General features: G+C 49.5%; 1 protein-coding gene across 3 annotated transcripts in view; it reads left to right on the top strand.

Moving 5' to 3' along the window:
• The window catches only part of runx2b (RUNX family transcription factor 2b), a 43,515-nt gene that overhangs the window by 4,223 nt on the left and 16,430 nt on the right, over positions 1-22,862 (top strand). For all 3 annotated transcript variants that reach the window (XM_086166763.1, XM_086166764.1, XM_086166762.1), the window contains exons 3-5: positions 14,612-14,874; positions 15,773-15,929; positions 17,305-17,409. In XM_086166763.1, the coding sequence (XP_086022889.1) occupies positions 14,612-14,874; positions 15,773-15,929; positions 17,305-17,409 (525 nt within the window). The remainder of the gene's footprint in view (positions 1-14,611; positions 14,875-15,772; positions 15,930-17,304; positions 17,410-22,862) is intronic.

Raw genomic sequence — 22,862 nt, 5'->3', positions numbered from 1 at the left:
GTTTTTTAAGTGTTCCCTTTGTTTTTTTGAGTAGTGTATATATATATATATATATGTGTTTCATCCAAAGGCGGTAAACAGTCTTACACCTACTTCCTTCACAGGAAGAAGCCTTAATAATAATAATTTATCTTATTTAAAGCACCTTTCCCTGCACTGAAGGTACAAACTCATACACAAAATTCCCTCCAGGGATTCATAAAGTACAATAAAATGTACAACATGCTAAAGCTAAGTGGCAACGCCGTAGAAATGATCAAATAAAATAAATAGATCCGTGCGACGGGGCGGTTGGTTTAGGCGCGGCGGGTGGATTTAAACGTAAGGGTTAACTCCGACCCGCCAAGTCGAAACGATGAAAAAGAAAGAGGCGATGCGAAGGGAAAGATGACGCCTCTGTGTCAGTTTTCCCCCCGAAATCAAAGTATTTGTCCGGTCGCCTCTGCCGTGTTTAGCCGGTTTAAGTCTGAAATTAGCGTGCGCGTGTGTTTTGGACGCCTTCTCCGGCTCCCACCCGCAACGCGCGGCTATTATTTTTCTGGATACGCCATAATTGCCACGTAGCGTAGCCACCGCGCTGGCCGGCGGGGCGTTTCGCCATTTTTCACACGTAACGACTCCGTCATCCGTTTCGGCCGCGCCGGGCAAATTACGGTTATCCGATCTAAGCCCTCGGAGAGGAAGCAACCGCCTAACACTTTGGAAATCGCCCGACTCTGGAAGCGGCTCGGCCTGATGAGACGGCACGCCGGTATTATAACGTCGTATACGTCGCGGATTTGGCCCGGGCTTTCGGGGAGGGCCGGGATCGCCGACTCTTTGCATTGTGACGCGCCGGGTTGCCCCAGAAGGGGGGAAATATGGAGTGTCGTTGAGCCTCCTGGATGTTTGGGTTGAAGCCGTAATGATGTGAGCGAGAGCGCGGCGGCGGCGGCGGCGGCGGCACCTACACAAGGCCTTACCTGTTCCACCCCAACCAGGAGAAAAGGTCAGGTTTTTCCCCTTGTTAGTTTAATCTTAAAGGAATGCGGCATCCCCTCCGACACAGGCAGGACTCCCAAATACATAAACCTACTTACAGGCGGGTCATGAAAAGAGCAGCATAGGTTGGACGTTAGCCGTGTTTTTTGAGCAATTCTGATTATTTACACGGGGAAGCGCGTAATGAGCCGAGGAGTAAACATGAGGCGGCGCGATTTCGCCCAATTTGGCGCGTCTTCGTCCAGCTGAGACGGCGAGGGGAAGCGTCAAAGAGCGTCCGCAGGCACGCAAGTCCGGATCGGCCGTCGCTCGTGTTTCGCGCGCTCCGAGGCCGGGTGATACCGCGAAAGCGAAACCTCCGAAACAAAGGTCAGCCCCATAAATGTGACTCGGAGATTGCTCTGGACACGGCGGTCCACGTCTCCGAGATCCGTTTGGTCAGTTTGCCTAATTATTTGATGTTATCGTTGGAAAGCGGCAACGGAGGCGGCTCCTCTTTTTGGAATTCGTGGAGAAAGCGCCTTGAAAGCGGTCATAAATCACCTCGAGACGTTGGATTGAGCTGATCCTCTTAGGAAACAGCGTTCAGTGCTTTGTGCAAATATCTCAAAAGATCTGAATTGAAGAAGACGCTTCGAGATGTTGCTTTTCTTTTCTTTTCTTTTTCTCTCTCGTTCTTGTTCCACAGCTCAGCGCCAAAAAAAAAAAGGACACTAAAAAGATAATGTTAGGTTTGGATTTTAAAAAAACCCTCCGCTTTGTTTCCAGCCCCTCGGGTCTTTTTGGACGGGGCGGCAAATTGACCGAGAAGCAGCTTCGAGTATTTAATTTTAGCCCCCCCCGGAAACCATAAGTCAACATCCAGATTCTTGTCGGAGGGGCAGAACATGTATGCCTGACAAAGACTCGAAGCGACCCCTAATATTTAGAATCTACCGCGATCAGAAACTTGACTTGGGGGCCCCGATCTTTTTTTAGTCCGTGTTGAACCCATGCAGGTGGACTACTGTAGAGAGCAGGGTGTGTGTGTGTGTGTGTGTGTGTGTGTGTGTCTGCAGTAAAGGTGTCTGTGACAGGAAGATCTGTCTGCTTGATTAATGCTCTCACTCAAACTGGCACCTGGAACCAATCACCCTTCCCGCCGCCCCCGTCCCATGTGCACCGTGTGTTTGTGTGTTTGTCAGCGTGTGTGTGTGTGTGTGTGTTCATACTATATCCATTTAGAAGGAGCTGAGGGTGTGTGTCGAGCAGGAGGCGCAGATGCAGGCGGCGGTAGGTGGGCGTGGATCGGGGCGGAAGAAAAGAAAGGCGTGTGAACAAAAGGTGGACATCGGTGGAAGGTGTTGGGTATCGTTAATAACGCGCCGGCACCGTCTCCTAATTTGCTCAAATTACCTGCCCACACATCGGGGCCCCCTGGCAGCGCCGAGGCGCGAATACGCCGGATCCAGTACACCTGGAAAGCCGGTGCCCACCCGGCGGCCCACGCCCACACAGGCCTTTCACACCGGCAACCCCCTACTGGAGTTCTTGTGTGAAATGGGAAAAAAAAAATGGGAAAATAATAGATAAATAAGAGGAAGGAGTTGTTTTTTTTTTTTTCTTTCCCGGTCCTCCCATCTGGCCTCCTTCCGTCCGTCCGACCCCACCCGCCCACGCCGTCGGGGCGACGACAAACATAACAGGGAGACGATGCTTTTAGTCACCGCAATAATCAAAGTTGCCGACACCGGGCCACCTGTGGCACGATACGTGGACGCCGTGCGTGCACACGTGCATGTGTGTGTGTGTGTGTGTGTGTGTGTGTGTGTGCGAGGCGCCGAAATTGAATACGCCCCAGAGGCACAGAAGGGGAGGGGGAGGGAGTGTGTGTAGGTGTGTGTAGCGGGATGCTATTCTTTGAACTCAGAGTGGTGTGCATGCACGCACGCGCGCACGCGTGTGTGTGTGTGTGTGTGTGTGTGTGTGTGATATTGACTAGTCCCCCGGGAGAAGAAATGGTAGCTCTCGTTTGTAAAGTGCCCTCCAGGAAAAGATGGAGGAGGTGGAGAATTACCTGCAAACAAGCATGAAGCCCATTGGATGAAATTGCTTCCACATTAAGGCTTTAGACGCGTTAAATACTGGCTGAATAAATAGTTTAGAGCAGATTGTTGCCAGATACACCAACCCGGCGGTTCACCCGAATTAAAACGGTGTCGTCCACGATGTAGAAAGTGCCACGTGGGTTCACGCGGCGCCTCGTTCTATCCGATATCGAGGGTTTCCTTTAAAAAAAAAAAAAAAAAAAAAAAAAAGGAGGAAGGCCGACGTTGCAAATCCGTGGAAATCCGCGGCCGACTTTCCGGTGGAAAAACAAAAGTTTAGAGAGCGCTTCTGCTTGTACAGCAGTGTCGCAAAGCCGAGGACGGCGGCATCGTCTCGTCTCGTCTCGACGCGCCTTCGCACTTACTCAATCGTATTGTCGGGGCGAGGCGGCGCCGCCTGATCAAACCCAAACACAGGCGTCTGGTCTGATCCTCACCGGAGGAGGCTTTCTACTCCGCCGCTGAGAGCTGTCACTCACGCAGACAGACGCCCCTCTTACAGTCGTCTGTAGTTCATTTTGCTGTCGCCTTTAAAACTTTTCCATCAACTGTTGCGCCGCTCATTCTATTTTCTCTCGTCTCCCAAAGGAAATAGGTCTCTCTTTTCTCTCTCCTCTCCTGTTTTTTTGGACAAAGACCAACGGCGGGCCTTTTCCACTTCACTTCTCCTGATGCTGAATGAGCAAAGGAGGATCCCAGAGGAGCAGGCATATTTTATTAGAGTGATATTTTTGAAAGAGATCCTCCTCTCCCCTGTCTTTCTTCCCCTCTTGTGATGGAATTTTGGATGCAGCAGCGACTCCGTCTGTCTGTCTTTGTGCGTGAGAGAAAAGAGCTCTCGCCGAGTTACGGCTAAATGACAGGCTGAGGAACCCCGGTCTTTTTGAGTCGCATTGTTTTCCTTTCATTCCTGCACGGGAGGTGGGATCGGCGGAGGAGGAATAAAAAAGACGGGGAGGGAAAAAAAAAAAAAAAAAAAAAAAAAGCCCAATTGGGACAGAAAGCGAGCGTCTCCGTCTCCGGGGATTCGCGCTCGGCACAAACAAAAATAGCGGTCGTTTATTTATTTTTTTTTTTTCCGCTGACAAACGCTTCTTAATGCGAAGCTCTTCTCTTATTCATGACATTCCAGGAAACAAAAGAAATACGGCGGCGGCGCTAATTCAGAGCGGCGGGCTGGAAAACATAAGGACATAAGGGTTTTCTGCAAATTAATTGGGGACTTCAAGCGGGAATGACGAAAAGAAAATCCGCCGTTTACCTTCCTCCGTCCTGCAAAATGTCACTTTCACATGAAGGCTGCATTACACACATGATTACACCTACACAAGCTTGGACACACACACCCAGCCAGACTGTACACACACACACACACACACACACACACCCTTTTTCTGCAGTGCCCTGCAGATGCAGCAGAAACACTGGAGTTGGTCTCTCTGGTAAACAAACAGTGAGAAGCTGCTGGGACTCTTCACCGGGGCCCCCAAATTATAGTCTGGTTAACCAAGAGCTAAGTCTCAGAGCCAGCCCCCTTCGCTCACACACACACACACACACACACACACACACACATGCACGCACGTAGGCACGCATGCATAGGCGCATATGTGCGCACATTAAACGCACCGTGGAAGCAGGCTTAGAACTCACATGTGCGCTCAGGTTGTCACGGGACTGCGTCTGCGCCGCAGCCGAGCCAAAAATAAAAAGATTTTATAGACATAATAGAGGCCGAGACGGAAGCCGGGCCCCCGAGGGCCCCGTCGTAAATATTACCCGATCAGGTAATAACAGCGTGAGGCGATTACAGATGAAAAAGAATCCCCTGCAATGTAAACACGGGCTTAATGTTTACGGCTTTCATGCATCTAGAGCTGTTTTTATAATTTGAAGGTTCCTTCTGCGCTCTCTGCAGCCTGCAACGCTCTTTTTATGGCCCGCTGGATTACATTACCGGTTTCATCATGCCTTGTGGTTTTGGGATGCAGAAACAATTTTATTTATGTATCCACCTTATTATGGAATTACAATCCACATATATTCACCTTAAATAACACAGCGTTTCACATCGCAGGCTAGAAATATGTACCCATCGTAATCTATATATAACGATCTATCTTACTATAGTCACATTATAATCTACATAAATTTGCATTATAATCTCTCCCTCCACATATAACCAATTTATTATCTACACACATTCACGTTGCTTCTATTCACATTGAAATATATATAGATTCACATCACATATAACAAGCTTATAATCTATCTATATTCACATTATGATCTACATAAATTCTCATTATAATCTCTCTCTCTACATACATACAGATTATAATCTGCACACTGTAATGCCCCTCAATGTATATTTATATGTATATGCACTTTATAATCTACACATAGTCACATGATAATCTATTTCTATATACTTATATTAAAATCATTTTGTAATATATATGGATTCACATAATAATCAAAATATATCAAGGGGGTAATCTATTTATCTATGCTCACATTATAATCTCCCTTAAAATATATATGTATATACACCTTACAATGTACCCGTATTCACATGATAATCCACCACATCATAATCTGCATAGATTCACATTGTAATACACTCACACACACACACCGACGCACACATATATACATATTTACATGACATAATCTACAAATATATTAACTTTGTTGTTTGTATTTCATCTCCATATTTCCACATTATAATTGACCTATCTACATATAGCCAGATAATCTACATCAATCACATTATAATTTATTTACATATCCACATTTATTCACCTTGTAATCTACATTTAATCACATAATCCACAGATGTTCACAGCATAATCTGTGTATTTTCACATATCGATCTATCTCTTCACATGATAATCTTCATATACAGACATCATAATCTGCATATATTCTCATTACAATCCCTATATGTGTCGGATAATAATCTATAACCATATCCACACACACAGATTACTCACCAGTCTAGATTATGATGTGAATATAAAGGTATATATTATTCAATTATATTTATATTCACCTTCTAATCAATGTACATTTTCCCCTTTAACGTCCACATCTTCACCTCGATCTCACGCGTGGGACACTTATGAGTTTATACATTAATCTCGGATTAGATCTCGACCTGTAGCGAGGAGACGTTACCGTGATCTATGACGCCGTAAAATCCAACGTGAAGATTTAAGAGGGTCTTGCAGAATCGCGCGCCATCACGGCGACTGGAGCGGCGCGGCGGCGTATTTCAAGTCGACAATTTAATTGTCATCCCGAGACCGCATCTCAGCGGCGCGGGGGAGGTTTTTCACGCGTGACATTTTAGCCTCCGCTTTGTCCGGAGTCGACGCCGCGAAAAAACCGCGCGTGAGAAGAAGCGAGCGTTTTTTTCGCGGAGGATCTGACGCTCCCCGCGGGACGCGGCGAAGGCGCCGTAAAGCCGGCGTCCTCCCGGGTCTCGTACAGCCGGAGCAGAAACGACACCAAAAAGGCCCCGCCCTGGAATTAGCGGGAACGTTTGGGCTTCGCGCGGGAAACACGAGGTCGCGGGTCACCGAGTCGCACAATAGTCGTCGACCTTCGCCGAAATCGTGTTTTACTTATAGCGTGTTTTCTTTCGTCGAACCCCGTTTTGCGAAAATGACGGGAATTGGTTGTGACTGAGAACATCTCAGGCTGGAAGCTCGGAAAGTGAACTCCGTCCACCCGTCCTCCTCCTCCTCCTCCTCCTCCTGCTTCTGCTCTCCAATGTGCAGCGTAATTAAAGATTTCTAGGCAAAGTCCCATCTCTCAGTTTGATTCGTTAGCATCATCGTCAAATGTAACTTGCGCCGCCGCCGCCGCCGCCGTGGCGAGGCCCCTCCGCCCGACCTCCTCCCCTAAGTTTTGATGCGCAAAATGTTTTGGATGGCCGTAAACGGCTCCAGGTTGCAGAGTTCAGACTTAAGGGTTCTGGAGAGCTTCCGAGCTGGAACGCAATCAGGAAGAGATCTGGAGAAGTGGAGCCGGATCCAAACCCTCAGAAGCCGGCGCGTTGCCGCCGCTGCCGCCGCCGCCGCTCATGATGGCTGCGTCTTTTTACCGCGCCAACAAGGCTACGTGATGACTGTGGTTTGTTGGTGGGTTTCTTTGTTTGCCTTGCCGGATGACACAAAAACAACCGGGATGATTTTTGCACCGAGCGACGAGGAAGAGCTCGTTAAACCACGTGGGCGGATTCGCTTCTTGGAAACGGCGGCGGCGGCGGCGTTCGTCCGTTTCGTCAGCCGTACCTTTAGCTCATCAGGAAAGCCGGAGTTTGTCCCGCCTCTGATTGGACGAGAAGCCGGGCCAATCAGGGAGACTTTCAACATTCACTCTTTCATTCATCTTATTCACCGCTCAAAAAAAATAAAGGGAGCACTAAAATAACACATCCTAGATCCGGATGAGTGAAATATTCTGATTAAATACTTTGTTCTTTCCATAGTTGAATGTGCCGACGACAAAATCACACAAAAACGATCGATGGAAATCAAATGTGTGAACCCGTGGAGGTCCGGATTTGGATTTTGAAGTGTAAAAACACACTTCAGGCTGATCCAATGTTAATGTAACGTCCGTAAAACAAGTCAAAATGAATCAGTGTTGCTTCCTAAGTGGACAATTTGATTTCACACAAGTCCGACTGACTTACGCTGTGCTGTTGAAGCGTTCCCTTTACTTTTATTTACACAAACACACCCATTCACACCTCACACAGGAACACACAGCATTCACTCACGTCGTAAAAGGACAAACAACAGTCACTCTCTCATTCGATCGTCACGTCTGGAAATCCAACAAATTCACCCTCTCATTCATTCACACACCATGTAAACAAACATGCAACATTCACCAGAGACACACGACTATTCACGTGTCGTGTTAAGACGAGCACCTTTTCATTCATTCGGCCGTGAAGCCTCCTTGTGTTTTTGGAAGCGTGACGGCAAAAGTCGCCCGAATGAAGCAAAACAATCGAACGGGATTCGAATGTCTTTTCGCGTTAAACCCCGTCTCCTCCTGAAATCGGGGGCGTGACAATAAATGCGATGTTTTGCCGTGATGGGATTCCGTGTGAAACCGTCTTTCAGTTTACACTTGAATTCCAGTCCCGCCCACCGGCCCAATAAATTACAGTGTAAACCGCCAATTAGGCTGAGCGTCTCCGTATTGTCTTCTCATCTCCACGAGGTTGCGGCGGGAAAGGCACGCAGTCGTGCACGCAGCCGTGCACGCAGCCGTGCACGAGTCCTCCCCTCAGCCGGCGCGCCTGTGACGAAACGCCGGCGGAGTAAAACAATGTTTGTGTCCAGCAGCCGCTGAGCTAATATTTTTTTCGGATGCTAAATCAACTGACGCCTCGCAGACGCCGCCTTGTTCCGCAGAAAAACGTCCGAAAAGCAAAATCCGCCTCATTTTGACTCCGGAAAAAGGAGAAAGAGCTCGTCCTGGACGGCGAAAAGCGCTAATTAGCGTTCCCCTTCTTTTCAAACAGCCGTTGGATTCATTTTAGCGGCGCGTGTTTCTTGTTTCTTGGACCGAACCTTCCCGGCGCCCTGATGGCGTTTTTTATTTCGATGAACCCCTGAAATGTTTTGACCCGGAAGCTGAGACCCCATTTATGAAGGCCGATCTATGAATATAGCCAAACTAAATACGTATATTTATATCCAGCATGTTTTGTATATTTAATCGCTTTAAATGCTCCGCGCGCGGATTTACTCAATCTTTAAATGTTTATCTCCGTGAGCAATTGAGCATCCATGACAGAGGTTTTTCCCCACGTTCGGTTCCCCTCGATGGCCCCTCGCATCGATTCGGACCGACCTGGACATTCCTCCGGTGCGCTACCGCAAATACGCAAACATACATCCTCACCTCCTCCTCTTCCATCCCCCCGTCGGAGGCCGGACGCCGGACGCCGCTCGCCGTGTCGTCACCGCATCCCCGCGCCTCCTCGCCTCGCATAAATCATCCGCGATCGCGGCGTTCGGACGTTTCGAGAGCGAACAGAAAGAAATCCACCGCAAGAAACCCCCCGGCCCACCCCCTATAAATCTGGTATTAGTTTTACCTCGCATAATGAACACAAGTCTAAACGGTCCTGGATACATGAGAACAGCATGTCTTGCAGATGTACTATAAATATTTTGATACTAGCCGGCTAGTTTGCAGAGGGGAAGTAGACCGGTGAAATACACAGAGGAAGGGGAAAGTGTAAAGTGGAATGTTGGCCTAGCCCAAGTGTCTGTATTGTCTTTAGCACCTACAGAAGGTCCGCGTCCAAGAAAAACGCTCTTCGCGGGGTTCCCGGCCCGCCGTCCGGCACCGCTCATGGATACGCTGCGTTTCCTCCGAGTCGATCCTTCACGGGGAAGCGAGCGGGGGGAGGGGGGGGGGGTTATCGCTCGATGAATAACAAGATCGAGCCCGATTGAGCGACAGACGCGTCCGGGAAAAGGATTTGATTGGTGGAGCAGATGCATAACGTAACGACAAACACGCTCAAAGAGCATTTTGAGCGACGGCAGGTGTCGAGTGACACGTCAACATCTGAGGAGGCCTCCGGGCTCTCACTGGGTCCTTCTAATGGCAGCCTTCGTCACGTATTACCGCTTTATTTTCTGCGAGCCCGCAGAAGTTCCTTTTATTTTTTGGGCCTATTTTTAAATACAAGTGATCTCAATTAGGGACCTCCGTGAAGGCGGTAGGCGGCAGACAGTCAGAGCAATAAGAGCGGAGAGGAAATTGTCTTTATGCCCCCCCCTTCCCGTCTCTTTCCGTGTTGCCTTCTGCCATTTTAAAGAAATATCACACGGGCTATTTTCTGCGTCTCCGGGACGTGGAAATGCCGGCGGTGACGTCACGGGCCGGGCGACAAACACTCATTAAGGGCTCGGCCGCGATCCCGCTCGGGTTTCGGCCCGTCGTCGTCCTCGGACGTAATCGTCTCCTCCCGTTTAACCCGCCGCCCTCCCGCTCGGCCGGTAGCCGGACGGATCCCGGCCCGCCGGGCTCCTTGATTGGTTCTCTGGCAAGCCGGCGGCCTGGTGGCCGGCCAAACATGGAAACATCCCTTTAGAGCTAAAAGCCCGGCCTTGTCACTACCCTCTACGAGAAAGCTATAATTAAGCGTCTCGAAAAATGCACCGCTGTGAAATGGAGCCTTAATCCCGAGTCTTAAGTGGCTGTACTTTTCCTCTTCGACGATGAGAGTATTTGCTCGCGAGGAAGGGGAGGGAGGCCGCTTTGTTTTTATTCCTCGCCGTCGCTTTACCTTTGAGTTAATTCAGAGTGCGCGACCTCGCAAAACAAGACGCCGCCGCCACGTTTTTACCCGCCGCTGTTTGCGTAGCGTGTCAGCGCCGACGTGCGTATTAGCGCGCCGCGCTCGCCTTTGTCATTCCAAGTTGGAACGGCGACGGGACGGTTTTATTGCGCGCTTGATATCTCGACAGGAAAATTTGTCGGCCGAGTTGGGTTTTCATTGAAAACACATAATTGAAGCTGAGCGGCGGGAATACAATATTACCATAAATCATAAAGCAAATATCCTGCTCGATGTGGCGTTTTGTGGTTCATCGCCGCTAGCGACTCGCGCTACCGTGCCGGATGAGTAATACCGGAGCTCCGAGAGCCGACGCAGCTGCGCCGCACGTGAGCGGCTCTACGTCGCCGTCTAACATAAAGTCACAAGGAGACCCGTTGGCGTGTCATCAAAAGTTGATTTTGGTTCAATCCGGGAAATCCTCCGGCAAACTCCCGCGCATTAACGCCTACGAACGGCAGAGCGGCAGCTCGCGCAGAGGTCGCCCGACCTCGCAGACAGATACCAGGCCCGCCGTGGGGTTTTGGGGGGTTTTTGTTCCCTTGTTTTTTCTTTTTTGTCCCGCTTGAACCTGGGAGGCAGATGCGGAACGGAGGCGTCACGTGGGTCGGGTCGGCTTTTGATGAGCTGGAGTCGCGGCCAGGTGGGAGGTGGGCGGTTAATGGGCCCTTCCTGCGGTCGACCCCTGATGGCCAATGACATCACCGCCACTGTATCTGCGAAAATGTGATTATTGGAGTCGTACTCAATCGTAATTCCGTTCCTGTGGCGTTGTCTCGACGGGTCGACGCGATAATTCAGTTTCCTCTCCACTGGAATCATAATACACTGCTCAAAAAAATAAAGGGAACACTTAAAAAACACATCCTAGATCTAAATGAATGAAATATTCTTATGAAATACTTTGCTCGTTACACAGTTGAATGTGCTGACAACAAAATCACACAAAAATGATCGATGGAAATCAATTGTATCAACCCATGGAGGTCTGGATTAGGAATCACACTCCAAATTAAAGTGTAAAAACAAACTCCAGGCTGATCCAACTTTGATGTAATGTCCTTAAAACAAGTCCAAATGAATCTGTGTTGCTTCCTGAGTGGACACTATGATTTCACACAAGTGGGATTGACTTGGAGTTACATTGTGTTGTTCAAGTGTTCCCTTTATTTTTTTGAGCAGTATATTTATCCTCCAGTTCAGTCCGGCGGCTTCATCGAGTTTGTTCGCCTCGTTATTTGTCACGTCTGGGTTTAAATCGGGCCGACGAGCAGTTATCTCACTCGCAAACTGATATCTCCGGGTTAAAACGCGACAATATTCGCCCGCGAATGACAGCATTAGCCTGCTCATCGGCCCGCGTTCCGTTTCCCGGTCTTGTATTTGAATTGGTGATTAAAAAGGCGTCGGATCGGCGTCGCCGTGACGTTCGGTCGCCAAAGAGCGGCGAATCATTTCAAATAAAAGGAAAAAACAAACTGGAAAACCATCTGTTCAAGGTCGCCGGCTCCGAGCTGGGAAATAACGCGGCGCGCCGACCTTCGGACTGACCGTCACTGAATCGACGGCGGGGGATGAAATCCCGCTTCGACGTTTATCGCGGCGAATCGGGGAAAACATAACAAAAAAAAAAAAAAAACAACCCGGCGGAATAACCCGTCTGCACGGTTCCTGCGAGGCCGTGTTTATGGCTATTACAGATTTAATTACCACTATTCGCATTTATCCATCCATGGATTGTTAGTCGATCTTGGGAGAATGTCGGACAATGCGAACCATATTTCTGGTGTTTGGGGCACATGGAGGGGAAGTGTAACTCAATCACTCCACCCGCCCACCCCTGCCCCCGTCCACATGACGAGGTGCCAGATGCGTGTCAGTGCTTTCAGACTTTATATATCCCTCCCACATCCTAACACACACACACACACTACGAGATGTGTTTGTGTGTGTGTGTGCGTGGAGGTTACATGCATGCTTATTTAACATAAGGAGTTATTTCAAGTTTTATTCAGGGCGCAGTCCTGAAAATAATCTTTTGTCTCAACACCCTAAATTTATTGTGAAAAAGGAAACACACACACACAAAAAAAAAAAAAAAAATCCATACGGTCGCGTCCAACTTTACTGCGAAGCTGAAAAAGCCCAGACGACGGAAAGAGAGCGGACAGCTGTGCCTCCCAGTAGTCTCTTTATTTTGAAAGCAGCTCCGAGTATCAAAGGCCTTTGTCTTTTAGGACTCCTTGTAATAAAAAAGCCTGTTTGGGCGCAGTGGAAAAGGAACACACACACACACACACACACACACACTGCTGCTGTGTGTGATGTGGCACCGGGAGACTCAGTGGAGACGGATGGGTAATCAGGGCGGAGGGCCGCGGTGGGCTGGGACGGGGAGAGGATGCCCTCTACAGTAGAGGCCGCCGACACAAAATATAACACACTTTTTCTTTTCTGGAAATCTCCACATTTCTGCGAGCACGCAAAGAAATGTTAGAATGGCTTTATCATTTTGCAACGATGAGGAATTTGCTTTGCAGATATTAAATAAAGTGAAAAATAAAGTGGTTGCTTGTGCAAAAAGCATGGCAAGGTCGAAGTGATTTAAATGATTTATTTTTTTTCTAACTTTCCTTCCTGCCACTGCACTTTGTATTATTATTTCTTCCCCCCAGATATTTATACATCACAGATTTTATATTGTAATGAAAAAAAAACAAACACATTCATGTGTTTATAAAAAAATAGCTTTGTTTTTAATTAAAACATGACACAAATATATTGATTACCTGTTGTGTATCATTCCATGTTATCGGTGCCACTGTGATTGTGCGACTCTTCGATGTCGTGCGAACGAATTAAGTAGTTCCCACGGAGAGCTGCGCCCGCAGGTGTGCGTGGTTTCAGCCTCCTCCTCCTCCTCCTCGTCCCCACGTTCACGCAAAAAACCGTCCGCGGGGACGCAGCGCGCCACCGTGCGCGGGGGGACGGAGGGAGGAGAGGATGGAGGGGAGGAGGAGGAGGAGAAAGGAGGAGTGTGTAGAGCCCTCCTTCCTCCTCCTCTTCCTCCTCCAGGTGTGTGTTTTGCTGAGTTAAGTCCACGCGTGGGTGAGTGGACACGGACGGGGGGGGGGGTCCCCCTCCCTCCACCCCCACCGCGTGAAATAAACCACGGGAAACCCCGAACACTAACCGCATTTACGGCTGCGGGGGGAAAAAAAAAGGAGAAAAAAGAAGTGGGGGTCGTTTTTCCACCTCCTTCATCTCACCGACGTTTTCTTTTTCTTTTTTTTTTTTCTTTCTTCCAGCTCCATCAACCTCTTTATTAACCCCACGGAACCCGCGCGTCCCGGGTGGGGTTGCGGGGCGGTGGATGCGGGGGGTTCAAGCAGCCGTCTTTGTTAGAAAAACCCGTTCCGGTGACTTTGAAAAGTTTCTTTTTTCTTTTTTCTTTCTTTCTTTCTTTTTTTTTTTGCGCGTAAAGCCCGCCGGCGCTCCGAACAGCCTCTCAGTTTCCACAAAGACTTCAATGACGCACCTGGAGCGGCGTTTTCACTTCTTCTTCTTCTCTTCCGCAGACAAAAATCCTTTTTTTTTTTGTTCACTTAGCATCTGGGTCAACCGTTCCAGACCTTCTCCTCCTCCGCCGCGTCCGGACGTTTCTTTCTTTCTGTTTTTTTGTGTTTTGTTTTGTTTTTTTCTTTAGTGAAGTTATTTATAATCCGCAGATGATCCGCGTTCCGGCGCGCCGGCGCGTCAAGTTCGCGAAGAAAAAAAAAAATTGAAACAAAAAATAAACTAAATAAAAACAATTTAAAAATTCGGTTTTAATCTATTTTTTCTTTCTTGTCGGCTCCTTTTTTTTTTTTTTTACTTTCGCTCCGGAGAAGGAGGAGGGGGGTGTTCTTTCGAAACGCCGCTCAGAGAGTCCCATTTTCCGTTGGCAAACAGACGCGCAGGGGGTTCGGCGAAGGCGCACACACACACACACACACACACACACTCCAGAGTGTGTGTGTGAGAGAGAGAGAGTGTGTGTGAGAGTAGAAGAAGAAGAAGAAGAAGAAGAAGAAGAAGAAGAGAGAGGAGCTTTTTCTTCCTCTCTCTCTCTCTGCGTGTCGCTCCTCGATAATCCCCGCTGTTGTGATGCGAATCCCCGTAGATCCGAGCGCCAGCCGGAGGTTCAGCCCGCCGTCCAACAGCCTGCAGCCCGTCCCGGGGAAGATGACCGACGTGGGCTCCCCGGCCGGAGCGCCGGACGCGGCGGCCGCCGTGCCGCGGCTGCGCCCACACGAGAACCGCAGCATGGCGGAGATCATCGCGGATCACCCGGCCGAGCTGGTCCGCACCGACAGCCCCAACTTTCTGTGCTCCGTCCTGCCTTCGCACTGGCGCTGCAACAAGACGCTGCCCGTCGCCTTCAAGGTGGGACTCTTATTTTGAAATTCCGACGGGTATTTTAAGAATAAAAAAAAGAAAAAGCTGCAACCCTAAACCTGCGTGCATGCATGCTTTTTATAAGACATTTAATCTATATTTATCCCAGCCCTCCCCTTCGCTCTCTTCTTATTTATTAATAGCGTCTCATTTAAATACCCCCTTTAAAACAAACTTTTTATTTCAAACGCGTCAACAAACAAACAAGCCATCTTCTTTTAATCTAATTTTATTTTTTTAAGCACACGCTCATCTCCCTGCGATTAATCACTGAAGCTTCGCTTTCGTGATGAATTATTATTTTCAACTTCCGGTTGTGTGTGTTTAAAAATGAGTAGATTTAAATGTACCGCTGTTTATCACCCTGCAGGCTAACGCTTCTGATGACAAACTCGACACGCGAGAAAATTTAGAAATGAATGATGTGATAATAATCCTCCATCATAATAATAATGAATAAAAATCTTCAAGGGAAACCAGGAGGGTTTTTTTTTAGCCTTTTTGATTTTCCTTCTCGCCCCTCCGGGCCTGTGAATTCCCGAGCAGACATTATCTGAAAGACCAATAAATGAAGCTTCATTTTCTGTTTTTTGTTTTGTTTTAACCCTGAAAGCACGGCCTTATTTTACTCCTATTTCAGTCTGTCCTTTGTCGTTTTTTTTTTATGAAAGTGAAGGCCTCTGGTTTGCTGTCCATGCTGTTCATGACTAAACCCTATCCTCATCATCATTATTATTATTATTATTATTATTATTGTTGTTGTTGTTGTTGTTGTTATCTGGACACCGAGAAGAAGACGGTGCATTTTCTTGTTCTGCAATTTTGGGGCTAAATGGCCATTTTAATCGCGATTAAAAACCACGTCCTCCTGCCCCGTCCTCGACAGGTGGTCGCCCTGGGCGACATACCGGACGGCACCGTCGTCACGGTGATGGCGGGGAACGACGAGAACTACTCGGCCGAGCTGCGCAACGCCTCGGGCGTGATGAAGAACCAAGTGGCGCGTTTCAACGACCTCCGCTTCGTGGGCCGCAGCGGCAGAGGTGAGGCCCCGGAGATATTTCCACTTAGCGGGAGCCGCTATGAGGTGCCGCGGTGCGTATTAGCGGTCGCCGGCCCGACGTGGCAACCACATAATGACCGCGGGCCCCGAGTCTGAGAGGTGATTCATATTGCGAGCTGGCTTTTCCGTCGAGCGAAGGTCCTGTGGAAACAGATAGGATCCAGGGAGCTGCACAAGAGCAGCATTGATCTGATAGGAGCGAGGGGGGGGGGGGGGGGGACAAAAAAAAAAAACGTCTCAGTGTTCTTCTATTCTTTCATCCCTTTCCAGAATGTTCACCTGACGTGAACTGGATCTCCCCCGGGGCCGTTGGGTGGTGCCCTGTCTTTGCTCACGTATCCTCCAGCCGGCTCTAAAAATCACTTAGCATGTGACTCTTTTGCATCATTAGCTCATAAATCGTGGTATTTTTGACTCGGGCCCGGCGCCGCCGCCGTCCTTCGTTGTCCCCCGGGTTGCCCGTTACGCGGGAAAGGAAAGCCGCACGCCGGTCGCCACGGAGACCTCCCTTTTTTCGCTGTGACACACGACCCGGTCACGGGAAGCGACACCGGAGCCGCGGGAGATCGGACGACGAGGTGTCTGAAATGAACACCCGGCCGTGACCGGATGAGCGCGAGCTAGGATACGGCTAAACGCGAGTAACCCGGAGTCATCGGATCCCCTCGATCGCGTCATTAGACGTTTTCTCCAGCGGGGAATCACGGAGCGACACATGGCGGCGGCGGCGGCGGCGGCGGCGATGGCGTTGGGCCCTCATGCGTCTCGGCCCAGGTATGCGGGACACCTGTCGCTATCCGCCGCCCTCATCCCCACGGCGGCGGACACGCACGAGTGCGCCGCTGAGAGACGGGGCGGACAGCTGGCCCGACGGATCCCCCGCCCGGCGCTTCCCGTCTCCCGGGGAGACGCGACGCCATCGCATACCTGAGCTGTTCGGGCCGCCGCTGACTTGGCGGTCGCTCTCTGATTCACCGCATTCCGCCGGGCCGCGCACGCTCGCGCGGTAACACACTCGACCCCGAGGCAGCAACTGCTGGGGATTATCGGGGGAGGAAGTGACTATTAAAATGCCTCTCGCCCACTCGCGCCGGGTTAGACAGGGAGAAAGTCGGGATAACGAGATACTGTCTCCTTCAGTCAATCTCCCATTCAGATTCTGCCAAAGAGCCTAAATAGAGCCTCTCATATATCCAATGTTGTCTGTCATTAATCCTCTCCAACGTTTTCCCCGGTTTGTATTGGCTATTACGTGATCACGACCGCGCTTGTGACTCGGGGATGGTTTAGCCATGAATGCTCGTCATTGTGTCGGCCGACGGCGTGTCATTTGATGTTGTTTGATGTCACCGCAGGCAAGAGCTTCACCCTGACAATCACGGTATTCACCAACCCGCCGCAAGTGGCCACTTACCACCGAGCCATAAAGGTCACCGTGGACGGACCGCGTGAGCCAAGGAGTGAGTACGCAAAGCATCGCCGTTCACGCCGCACGGGACAGGTGGACCGAAACCCGCCGCTTCGTTTCGGGCGCTTCGCTTCACCTTTCCACGTTTAGCTTTTGGTTTTTGGTTCGTTTCCGGACGCTTTACGTCTCCGCGGCGGTTTGATTCCCTAAAGGGTGGGGGGGTCTGTCTTTCCATGTGGAGTCTCCATCTTTTCCTCAGGGTTCGTGAATGAGAGGGCGAACGGACGCGTGTCTCGATATTTCAAGATTTTTATGATCGCAATGCGCTGCTGTTCGAATAGCAATAAAGACAATGTGGCGCTGGGAAACAGCTGACAAAAATGTACTGAAATAATCCCAGCACAGCACATTACTGTACAGTAATGATTTAATTTAGTAATAAATGCTATTTCAGAATGTGAAATACTATTTATTATTCATCGACGGTGGCGCGGCGCTAGCAGCCATCCATCCACATCACGTGACACGTGAATGAATGAGCGAACGCTTGCACGTCTCTGTGTAAAGGAATGAGTGAATGAATGAATGAATATTCACAGAGGCTCCCTGATGGTAGGATAAGGAGAATGAATGAATGAATGAATGAATGAACGAACAAACGAATGAATGAATGAACGAACGAATGAATGAGTGAATGGGTGAATGAATGAATGAATGAATAGATGGACGAATGAATGAATGAGGAAGCTAGCAGCCTGCATGACTCCTGTTACAATCAGAAACCATTAAATGATATTCACAGAGGCTTCCCGATGGCAGGATAAGGAGAATGAATGAATGAATGAACAAACAAACGAATAAATGAATGAATGAATGAATGAACGAACAAATGAATGAACGAACGAATGAACGAATGAATGAATGAATGAGTGAATGAATGAATGGATGAATGAATGAATGAATGAGGAAGCTAGCAGCTAGCAGGACTTCTGTTACAATCAGATACCATTAAATGATATTCACAGAGGCTCCCTGATGGCAGGATAAGGAGAATGAATGAATGAACGGACAAACGAATGAATGAATGAATGAATGAATGAATGAATGAATGGCGAGAGCTTTGAATGCATCACAAAGCTCAACACGCTGTTGTTTCTTTGCGCCGCTGTGGCGTAAAAAGACACCGCAGCTCACGCACGCCATTTCCTGCTTGTGCGCGTGTAAAATGTATCATTAGTGGCTTATATACGTCTATTTATCGCAATTCCTTCACACCCCAGGAGCGTCCGATTGCGGCGGCGAGGTTTTGACGAGTGGTGTTGATGTGCGGTACCGTGGCGTCGCTTTGCGCTATTTAACCCCAAACCAAGATGGTTTCCTACCAGGACGAGTGGCCGCGTCGCCAAAACCCTCACCCGCCGCGAAGCACTTGGCAGAACTGAATCGTCGAATTGAAATCTTATTCGCGCAATTTGGACCATTTTGCAATTATTTTATTTTCGCCGAAATAGCCGTATCGGCGGAGAAACCGCGACACGTTGCTGCCCCTAGTGGACGGAAACGGTACTGCGGCAAGCTGCCGAAATGTACCTGCGGGCGTCGGGACGTGGCAGCAGATGCAAACTCGACTAATACGATTTAATCAACAAAAAGAGCAATAAAAAAAAGTACTTTATTGAGTTTTAATTAATGCGACCTCTCGGGAAGCGGGTCAGCCATTTATTTGATAGCTTTATGGATAGATAGGGGAGGGAATATTCCTGAGAGGGTGAAGCGGGTAGCGGAGTGCTAGCATCAGCTCATTTTAATGGGCCATATAAAAACAACTGAGCGGGGAAAAAAAAAAAAAAAAAAAAAAAAACTTTACTATAGCCGTCAGTGCCAACTGGTCTGGCACGCAGCTGTTCCCCCCCCCCACCCCCCTGATCCTCCTCCCTATTCATAAAAAACATATTCTCATCACACAGTGTTTCAGTGAACAATATCACATCACAAACTAGCCGCCGCCGCCGCCGCCGCCGCCGCCGCCATCACATGTGGCACCAGGACACAGAGGAGCCGGGAGACAGTAGGATTAGTACCAGCATCGCTCTGTCGTAGGAAACCTGCCAGAGCTGCCAAAAAACGCCTCACATACTCCGACATTTAGCCTTCAACCACACACACACACAAAGGCCGACTCTTGTCCTTAAACACACACACACACACGTATGCACGCACACTCCTTGATCCCCGCTTACGAGACGTTGTGTTTGATCAAAAGCATTTCCTGCGCATCTGCTGTCCCGTGACCCGTGACTCCCAAACAAGATGCAACTTTGTTTAGAAGAGCTCTGGTTTGGTTTGAAGAAAAGGCTAAACTCCGGGTCCGGGAAGCCGGTTCGGACCGGCGCGCGGCGAGGACGGCGTGCGAAAAAAAACGTCTCCGACGTGACGCTTCGTCCGGCGACTCCACGCCGGATGCGTGCAGCTTTTCCCTTTAATACCCGGATTAGCGGCGAGTGCATTTTTTTGGATCCAAACAAACTTTCCCGCAGAATCTGCAGAGCGGTTTGTTCGGCGTAACGATAGCGCTGGGGTTCACGTGGAAACGAGAAAGACGCCGTCACGGCGCGTAACTCTTCGCTGCTAAGTGGCCGGCGGTGTAATTTACCCAGTAACTGCAGCCAGAACACGTCCCCCCTCTCAGGGGTCATTAAGAGGAGGTCGGAAGGTGGCAAAACACACATGTGCCCTCTCGACCGCCGCTTTCAGAGCCGGCGGTTCTACGCGTGAACACTCCATTGACGCCCTGCGGTTTCTCCGGCCGCCGCGTCCCTCCGCGTGGAAGCGGCGGGTCATTAGGAGGTCTGCGGTAAACAAGGAGGGGTCGGCGCGCCGGCACCCCGCGGCCTTACTCCGCAGAAACGCTGTTGTTTCTGGAATCCGAGCCGGCGATAACTGGGTTATATAACGCTCGGCGCAACCGTCGCCGTGTGCTTTTATTGACCGTTTTTGCACTTTTCCCCCGGTGTGGTTGGCAGTTTTTACTCGCTCTTAATGCCTCGCCGGGCTGCGAATGTTTCCTCCAGGAAGGACATTCTGTGCTGATGTGTTTGATGAGCCTTATGGCGGCCATATGACTCTTCCTGAGGGATGTCATTTCCCCGGCGGTGGCGAACCCGGCTTCGGTTAAAGCGCGACCACCCACCCGACCGAAGGGCGGCGGTGGGGGGGCGTATCTTTGAACTCCTCGATGCCAAGCTTTACTTAATTAATTTCATGGTCAGACTGACGAATATCAGTGAGGTCTAGTATAAAGATCTGTGGTGCGATTTCCTCAAAGGTTCCCTGTGTGCGTGTGTGTGTGTGTGTGTGTGTGTGTGTGTGTGTGGGCATGGTAAGTGGTTAGTCAGGTCCCTCTGGCCACTGTGTTATTAGCGGGAGGCTAACTCGGTTTTTGTGGCTCGCATTGTACTTAATCGCCTGACAGCTCTCGGTTATCCTGTGGTTTGCCACTGCGCCGACAACTCAGCACACATCACAGTGCGTTAGCACGTGCGCGGAGGCGTGCGCGTCTCCAGCAGATGTGCACGATCGGGAAGAAAAAAAAAAAAAAAAAACCCGCCCGCGTGCACCCAATGACACTCTGTGCAGAGAGGGGTTGTGTTAATGGTGTCATTAGTCCGGTGCGGCGGCGGTGCCGGTTCGGAGTCGGGCTAATAGGCCTCATTAAACGTCATTTGGAGCTAATAGAGAGGGAGTGGTTGTTTAAACCAATATGTTTTTATAGGTGGTTCTGTCTCCTTTCAGCGGCTCCTGACAGTGGCTGCAGGACAATCCTCCTGAGCGATAATAGTCGGGCCAAAATAACACCATATACAAGGCGTTCTGTCCGAACTCGCCGTTCTCATTATGGTTGATCGATGACGGACAAACACAGGAGGCGACAGAAACCTCCGTGGCGTCACATGACTCGTGGCATTCGGGGTCGCGGGCGTCTCGTGTCGGCGGTCAACGCCGTCTCCGGTGCTCGGCGGGTGCCGGGGTTTTGAGGCCGAGTTTCGGTTAGGTTTTGGTCAGGGTGTTAACACGTCTGGCGAAGAGGTAATCGTTCCTCGCCGGCTTGCGGGCGATATTAGCGGAGGCTAACTCGTTTAGAAGCGGCGTCTCCTCAAACGCAGACGCAGTGATGCGTCCGCATTCCAGACTCGAACACGGGACGTCCGCGCAAACGCCGCGACCGTCCCAAAAACAAAGACGGTTTTCGTTTCCCGTCTGTTTCCCGGTAGATGACGGCGAACGGCGTCGCGCGTCATCACGTGCGATTGGGAGCTGTTTTTGCAGCCGAGGTCAAATATGGCGTTCACCCGCCATATTTACCCGACACGAGCCGGGTTTGGTTCGATCTATTCGAAGAAGAAATTTCATTCGGGGTCCCGCGAGTGACCGTCTGTTTTTTTTTTTGTTTTTTTTTATACCTAAAAACGTCTCGCTACCTGGTTTTAACAATGGGAGCCCGACAAATAAAAAACATCGTGAGGAAGAGGAATGAAAAAAAAAGCAGGGAGGGAGAAAAAAATTAGAGAAGAGTGTAAAAAAAAAAAAAAGAAAAAAGAAAAACTTCAGGCTTTTCCAGAGGCAGTCAGTCAGTTGAATGTCTTATGAAGTTCCTTGAAGAGGTGCCAAGACTCTACAACGCCAAACAAAAAAATCATTCAACAGAGGGGAGGGAGGGAAGGAGGGAAAGCGAGAGGGAGGAAGAGCGAGGGATCGTAAGGAGATAAAGATTAAGGGGAGACGCTCCAGAGGTGGCCGGCCTCTCGTCGCGACAATAAAAACGTCTCTCCGGGATTTGCTCTTTTTTTGTCGTCCACTTTGCTGTGAATCTGGAGTCGCCATGTCTGAAACTTGCACGTGTGTGTGTGTGTGTGTGCATGTGTGTGTGTGTGTGTGTGTGAGAGGGAGAGAGAGAGCGAGCCAGCTTTGTGCAATATTGCACAAATATATATATAATGTGTTTTTGGGTTCAATAAATGTATCGCCTTTGGGAATTGTTGTGTATGTCTGCATGTGTGTGTGTGTGTGTGTGTGTGTGTGTACCCTTCTCTTGCCTGGCTTGCTTCCTCCAGGCTGGAACGCATGGACCACACAGAGGGCTGGCAGGCCTCCACGACAGCCTGGCTCCCCTTTCTCTCTTTCTCCCTCTCCTTCGCTTGCTGCCTCATCTCTCACTCCTCCTTTTTTTTTTTTTTTTTCCTCTTCTTTCCAAGTCTCCTGTTTTTATCATCGCTCCTCATTTCACCCCCTCCTTTTTTTTTTTTTTTTTTTTTTTTTCATACGCCAGACCCCCATGGTTGACGCCGGTAGTCTGGCTGTCACCCACCGCACACTTTCCCCTCCTGGTTTTTTTTTCGGAGCCGCCCTCTCGCCAGCGTCGGATCGCCACCTGAAATAATTCATTGTTTCTCGGCGCTTACAAAAACAACACAGCAACTGTGAGGGCTCCACATAAAAAAGTGAAAT

Source organism: Fistularia commersonii, chromosome 20 (genome assembly GCF_037954325.1).
Source record: "Fistularia commersonii isolate RoL2024-O1a breed Wild chromosome 20, RoL_Fcom_v1.0, whole genome shotgun sequence".
NCBI classification, from domain to species: Eukaryota; Metazoa; Chordata; class Actinopteri; order Syngnathiformes; family Fistulariidae; genus Fistularia; species Fistularia commersonii.
The sequence above is the reverse complement of the archived record's forward strand: the minus strand, read 5'-3'. Positions and strand labels throughout refer to the sequence as shown.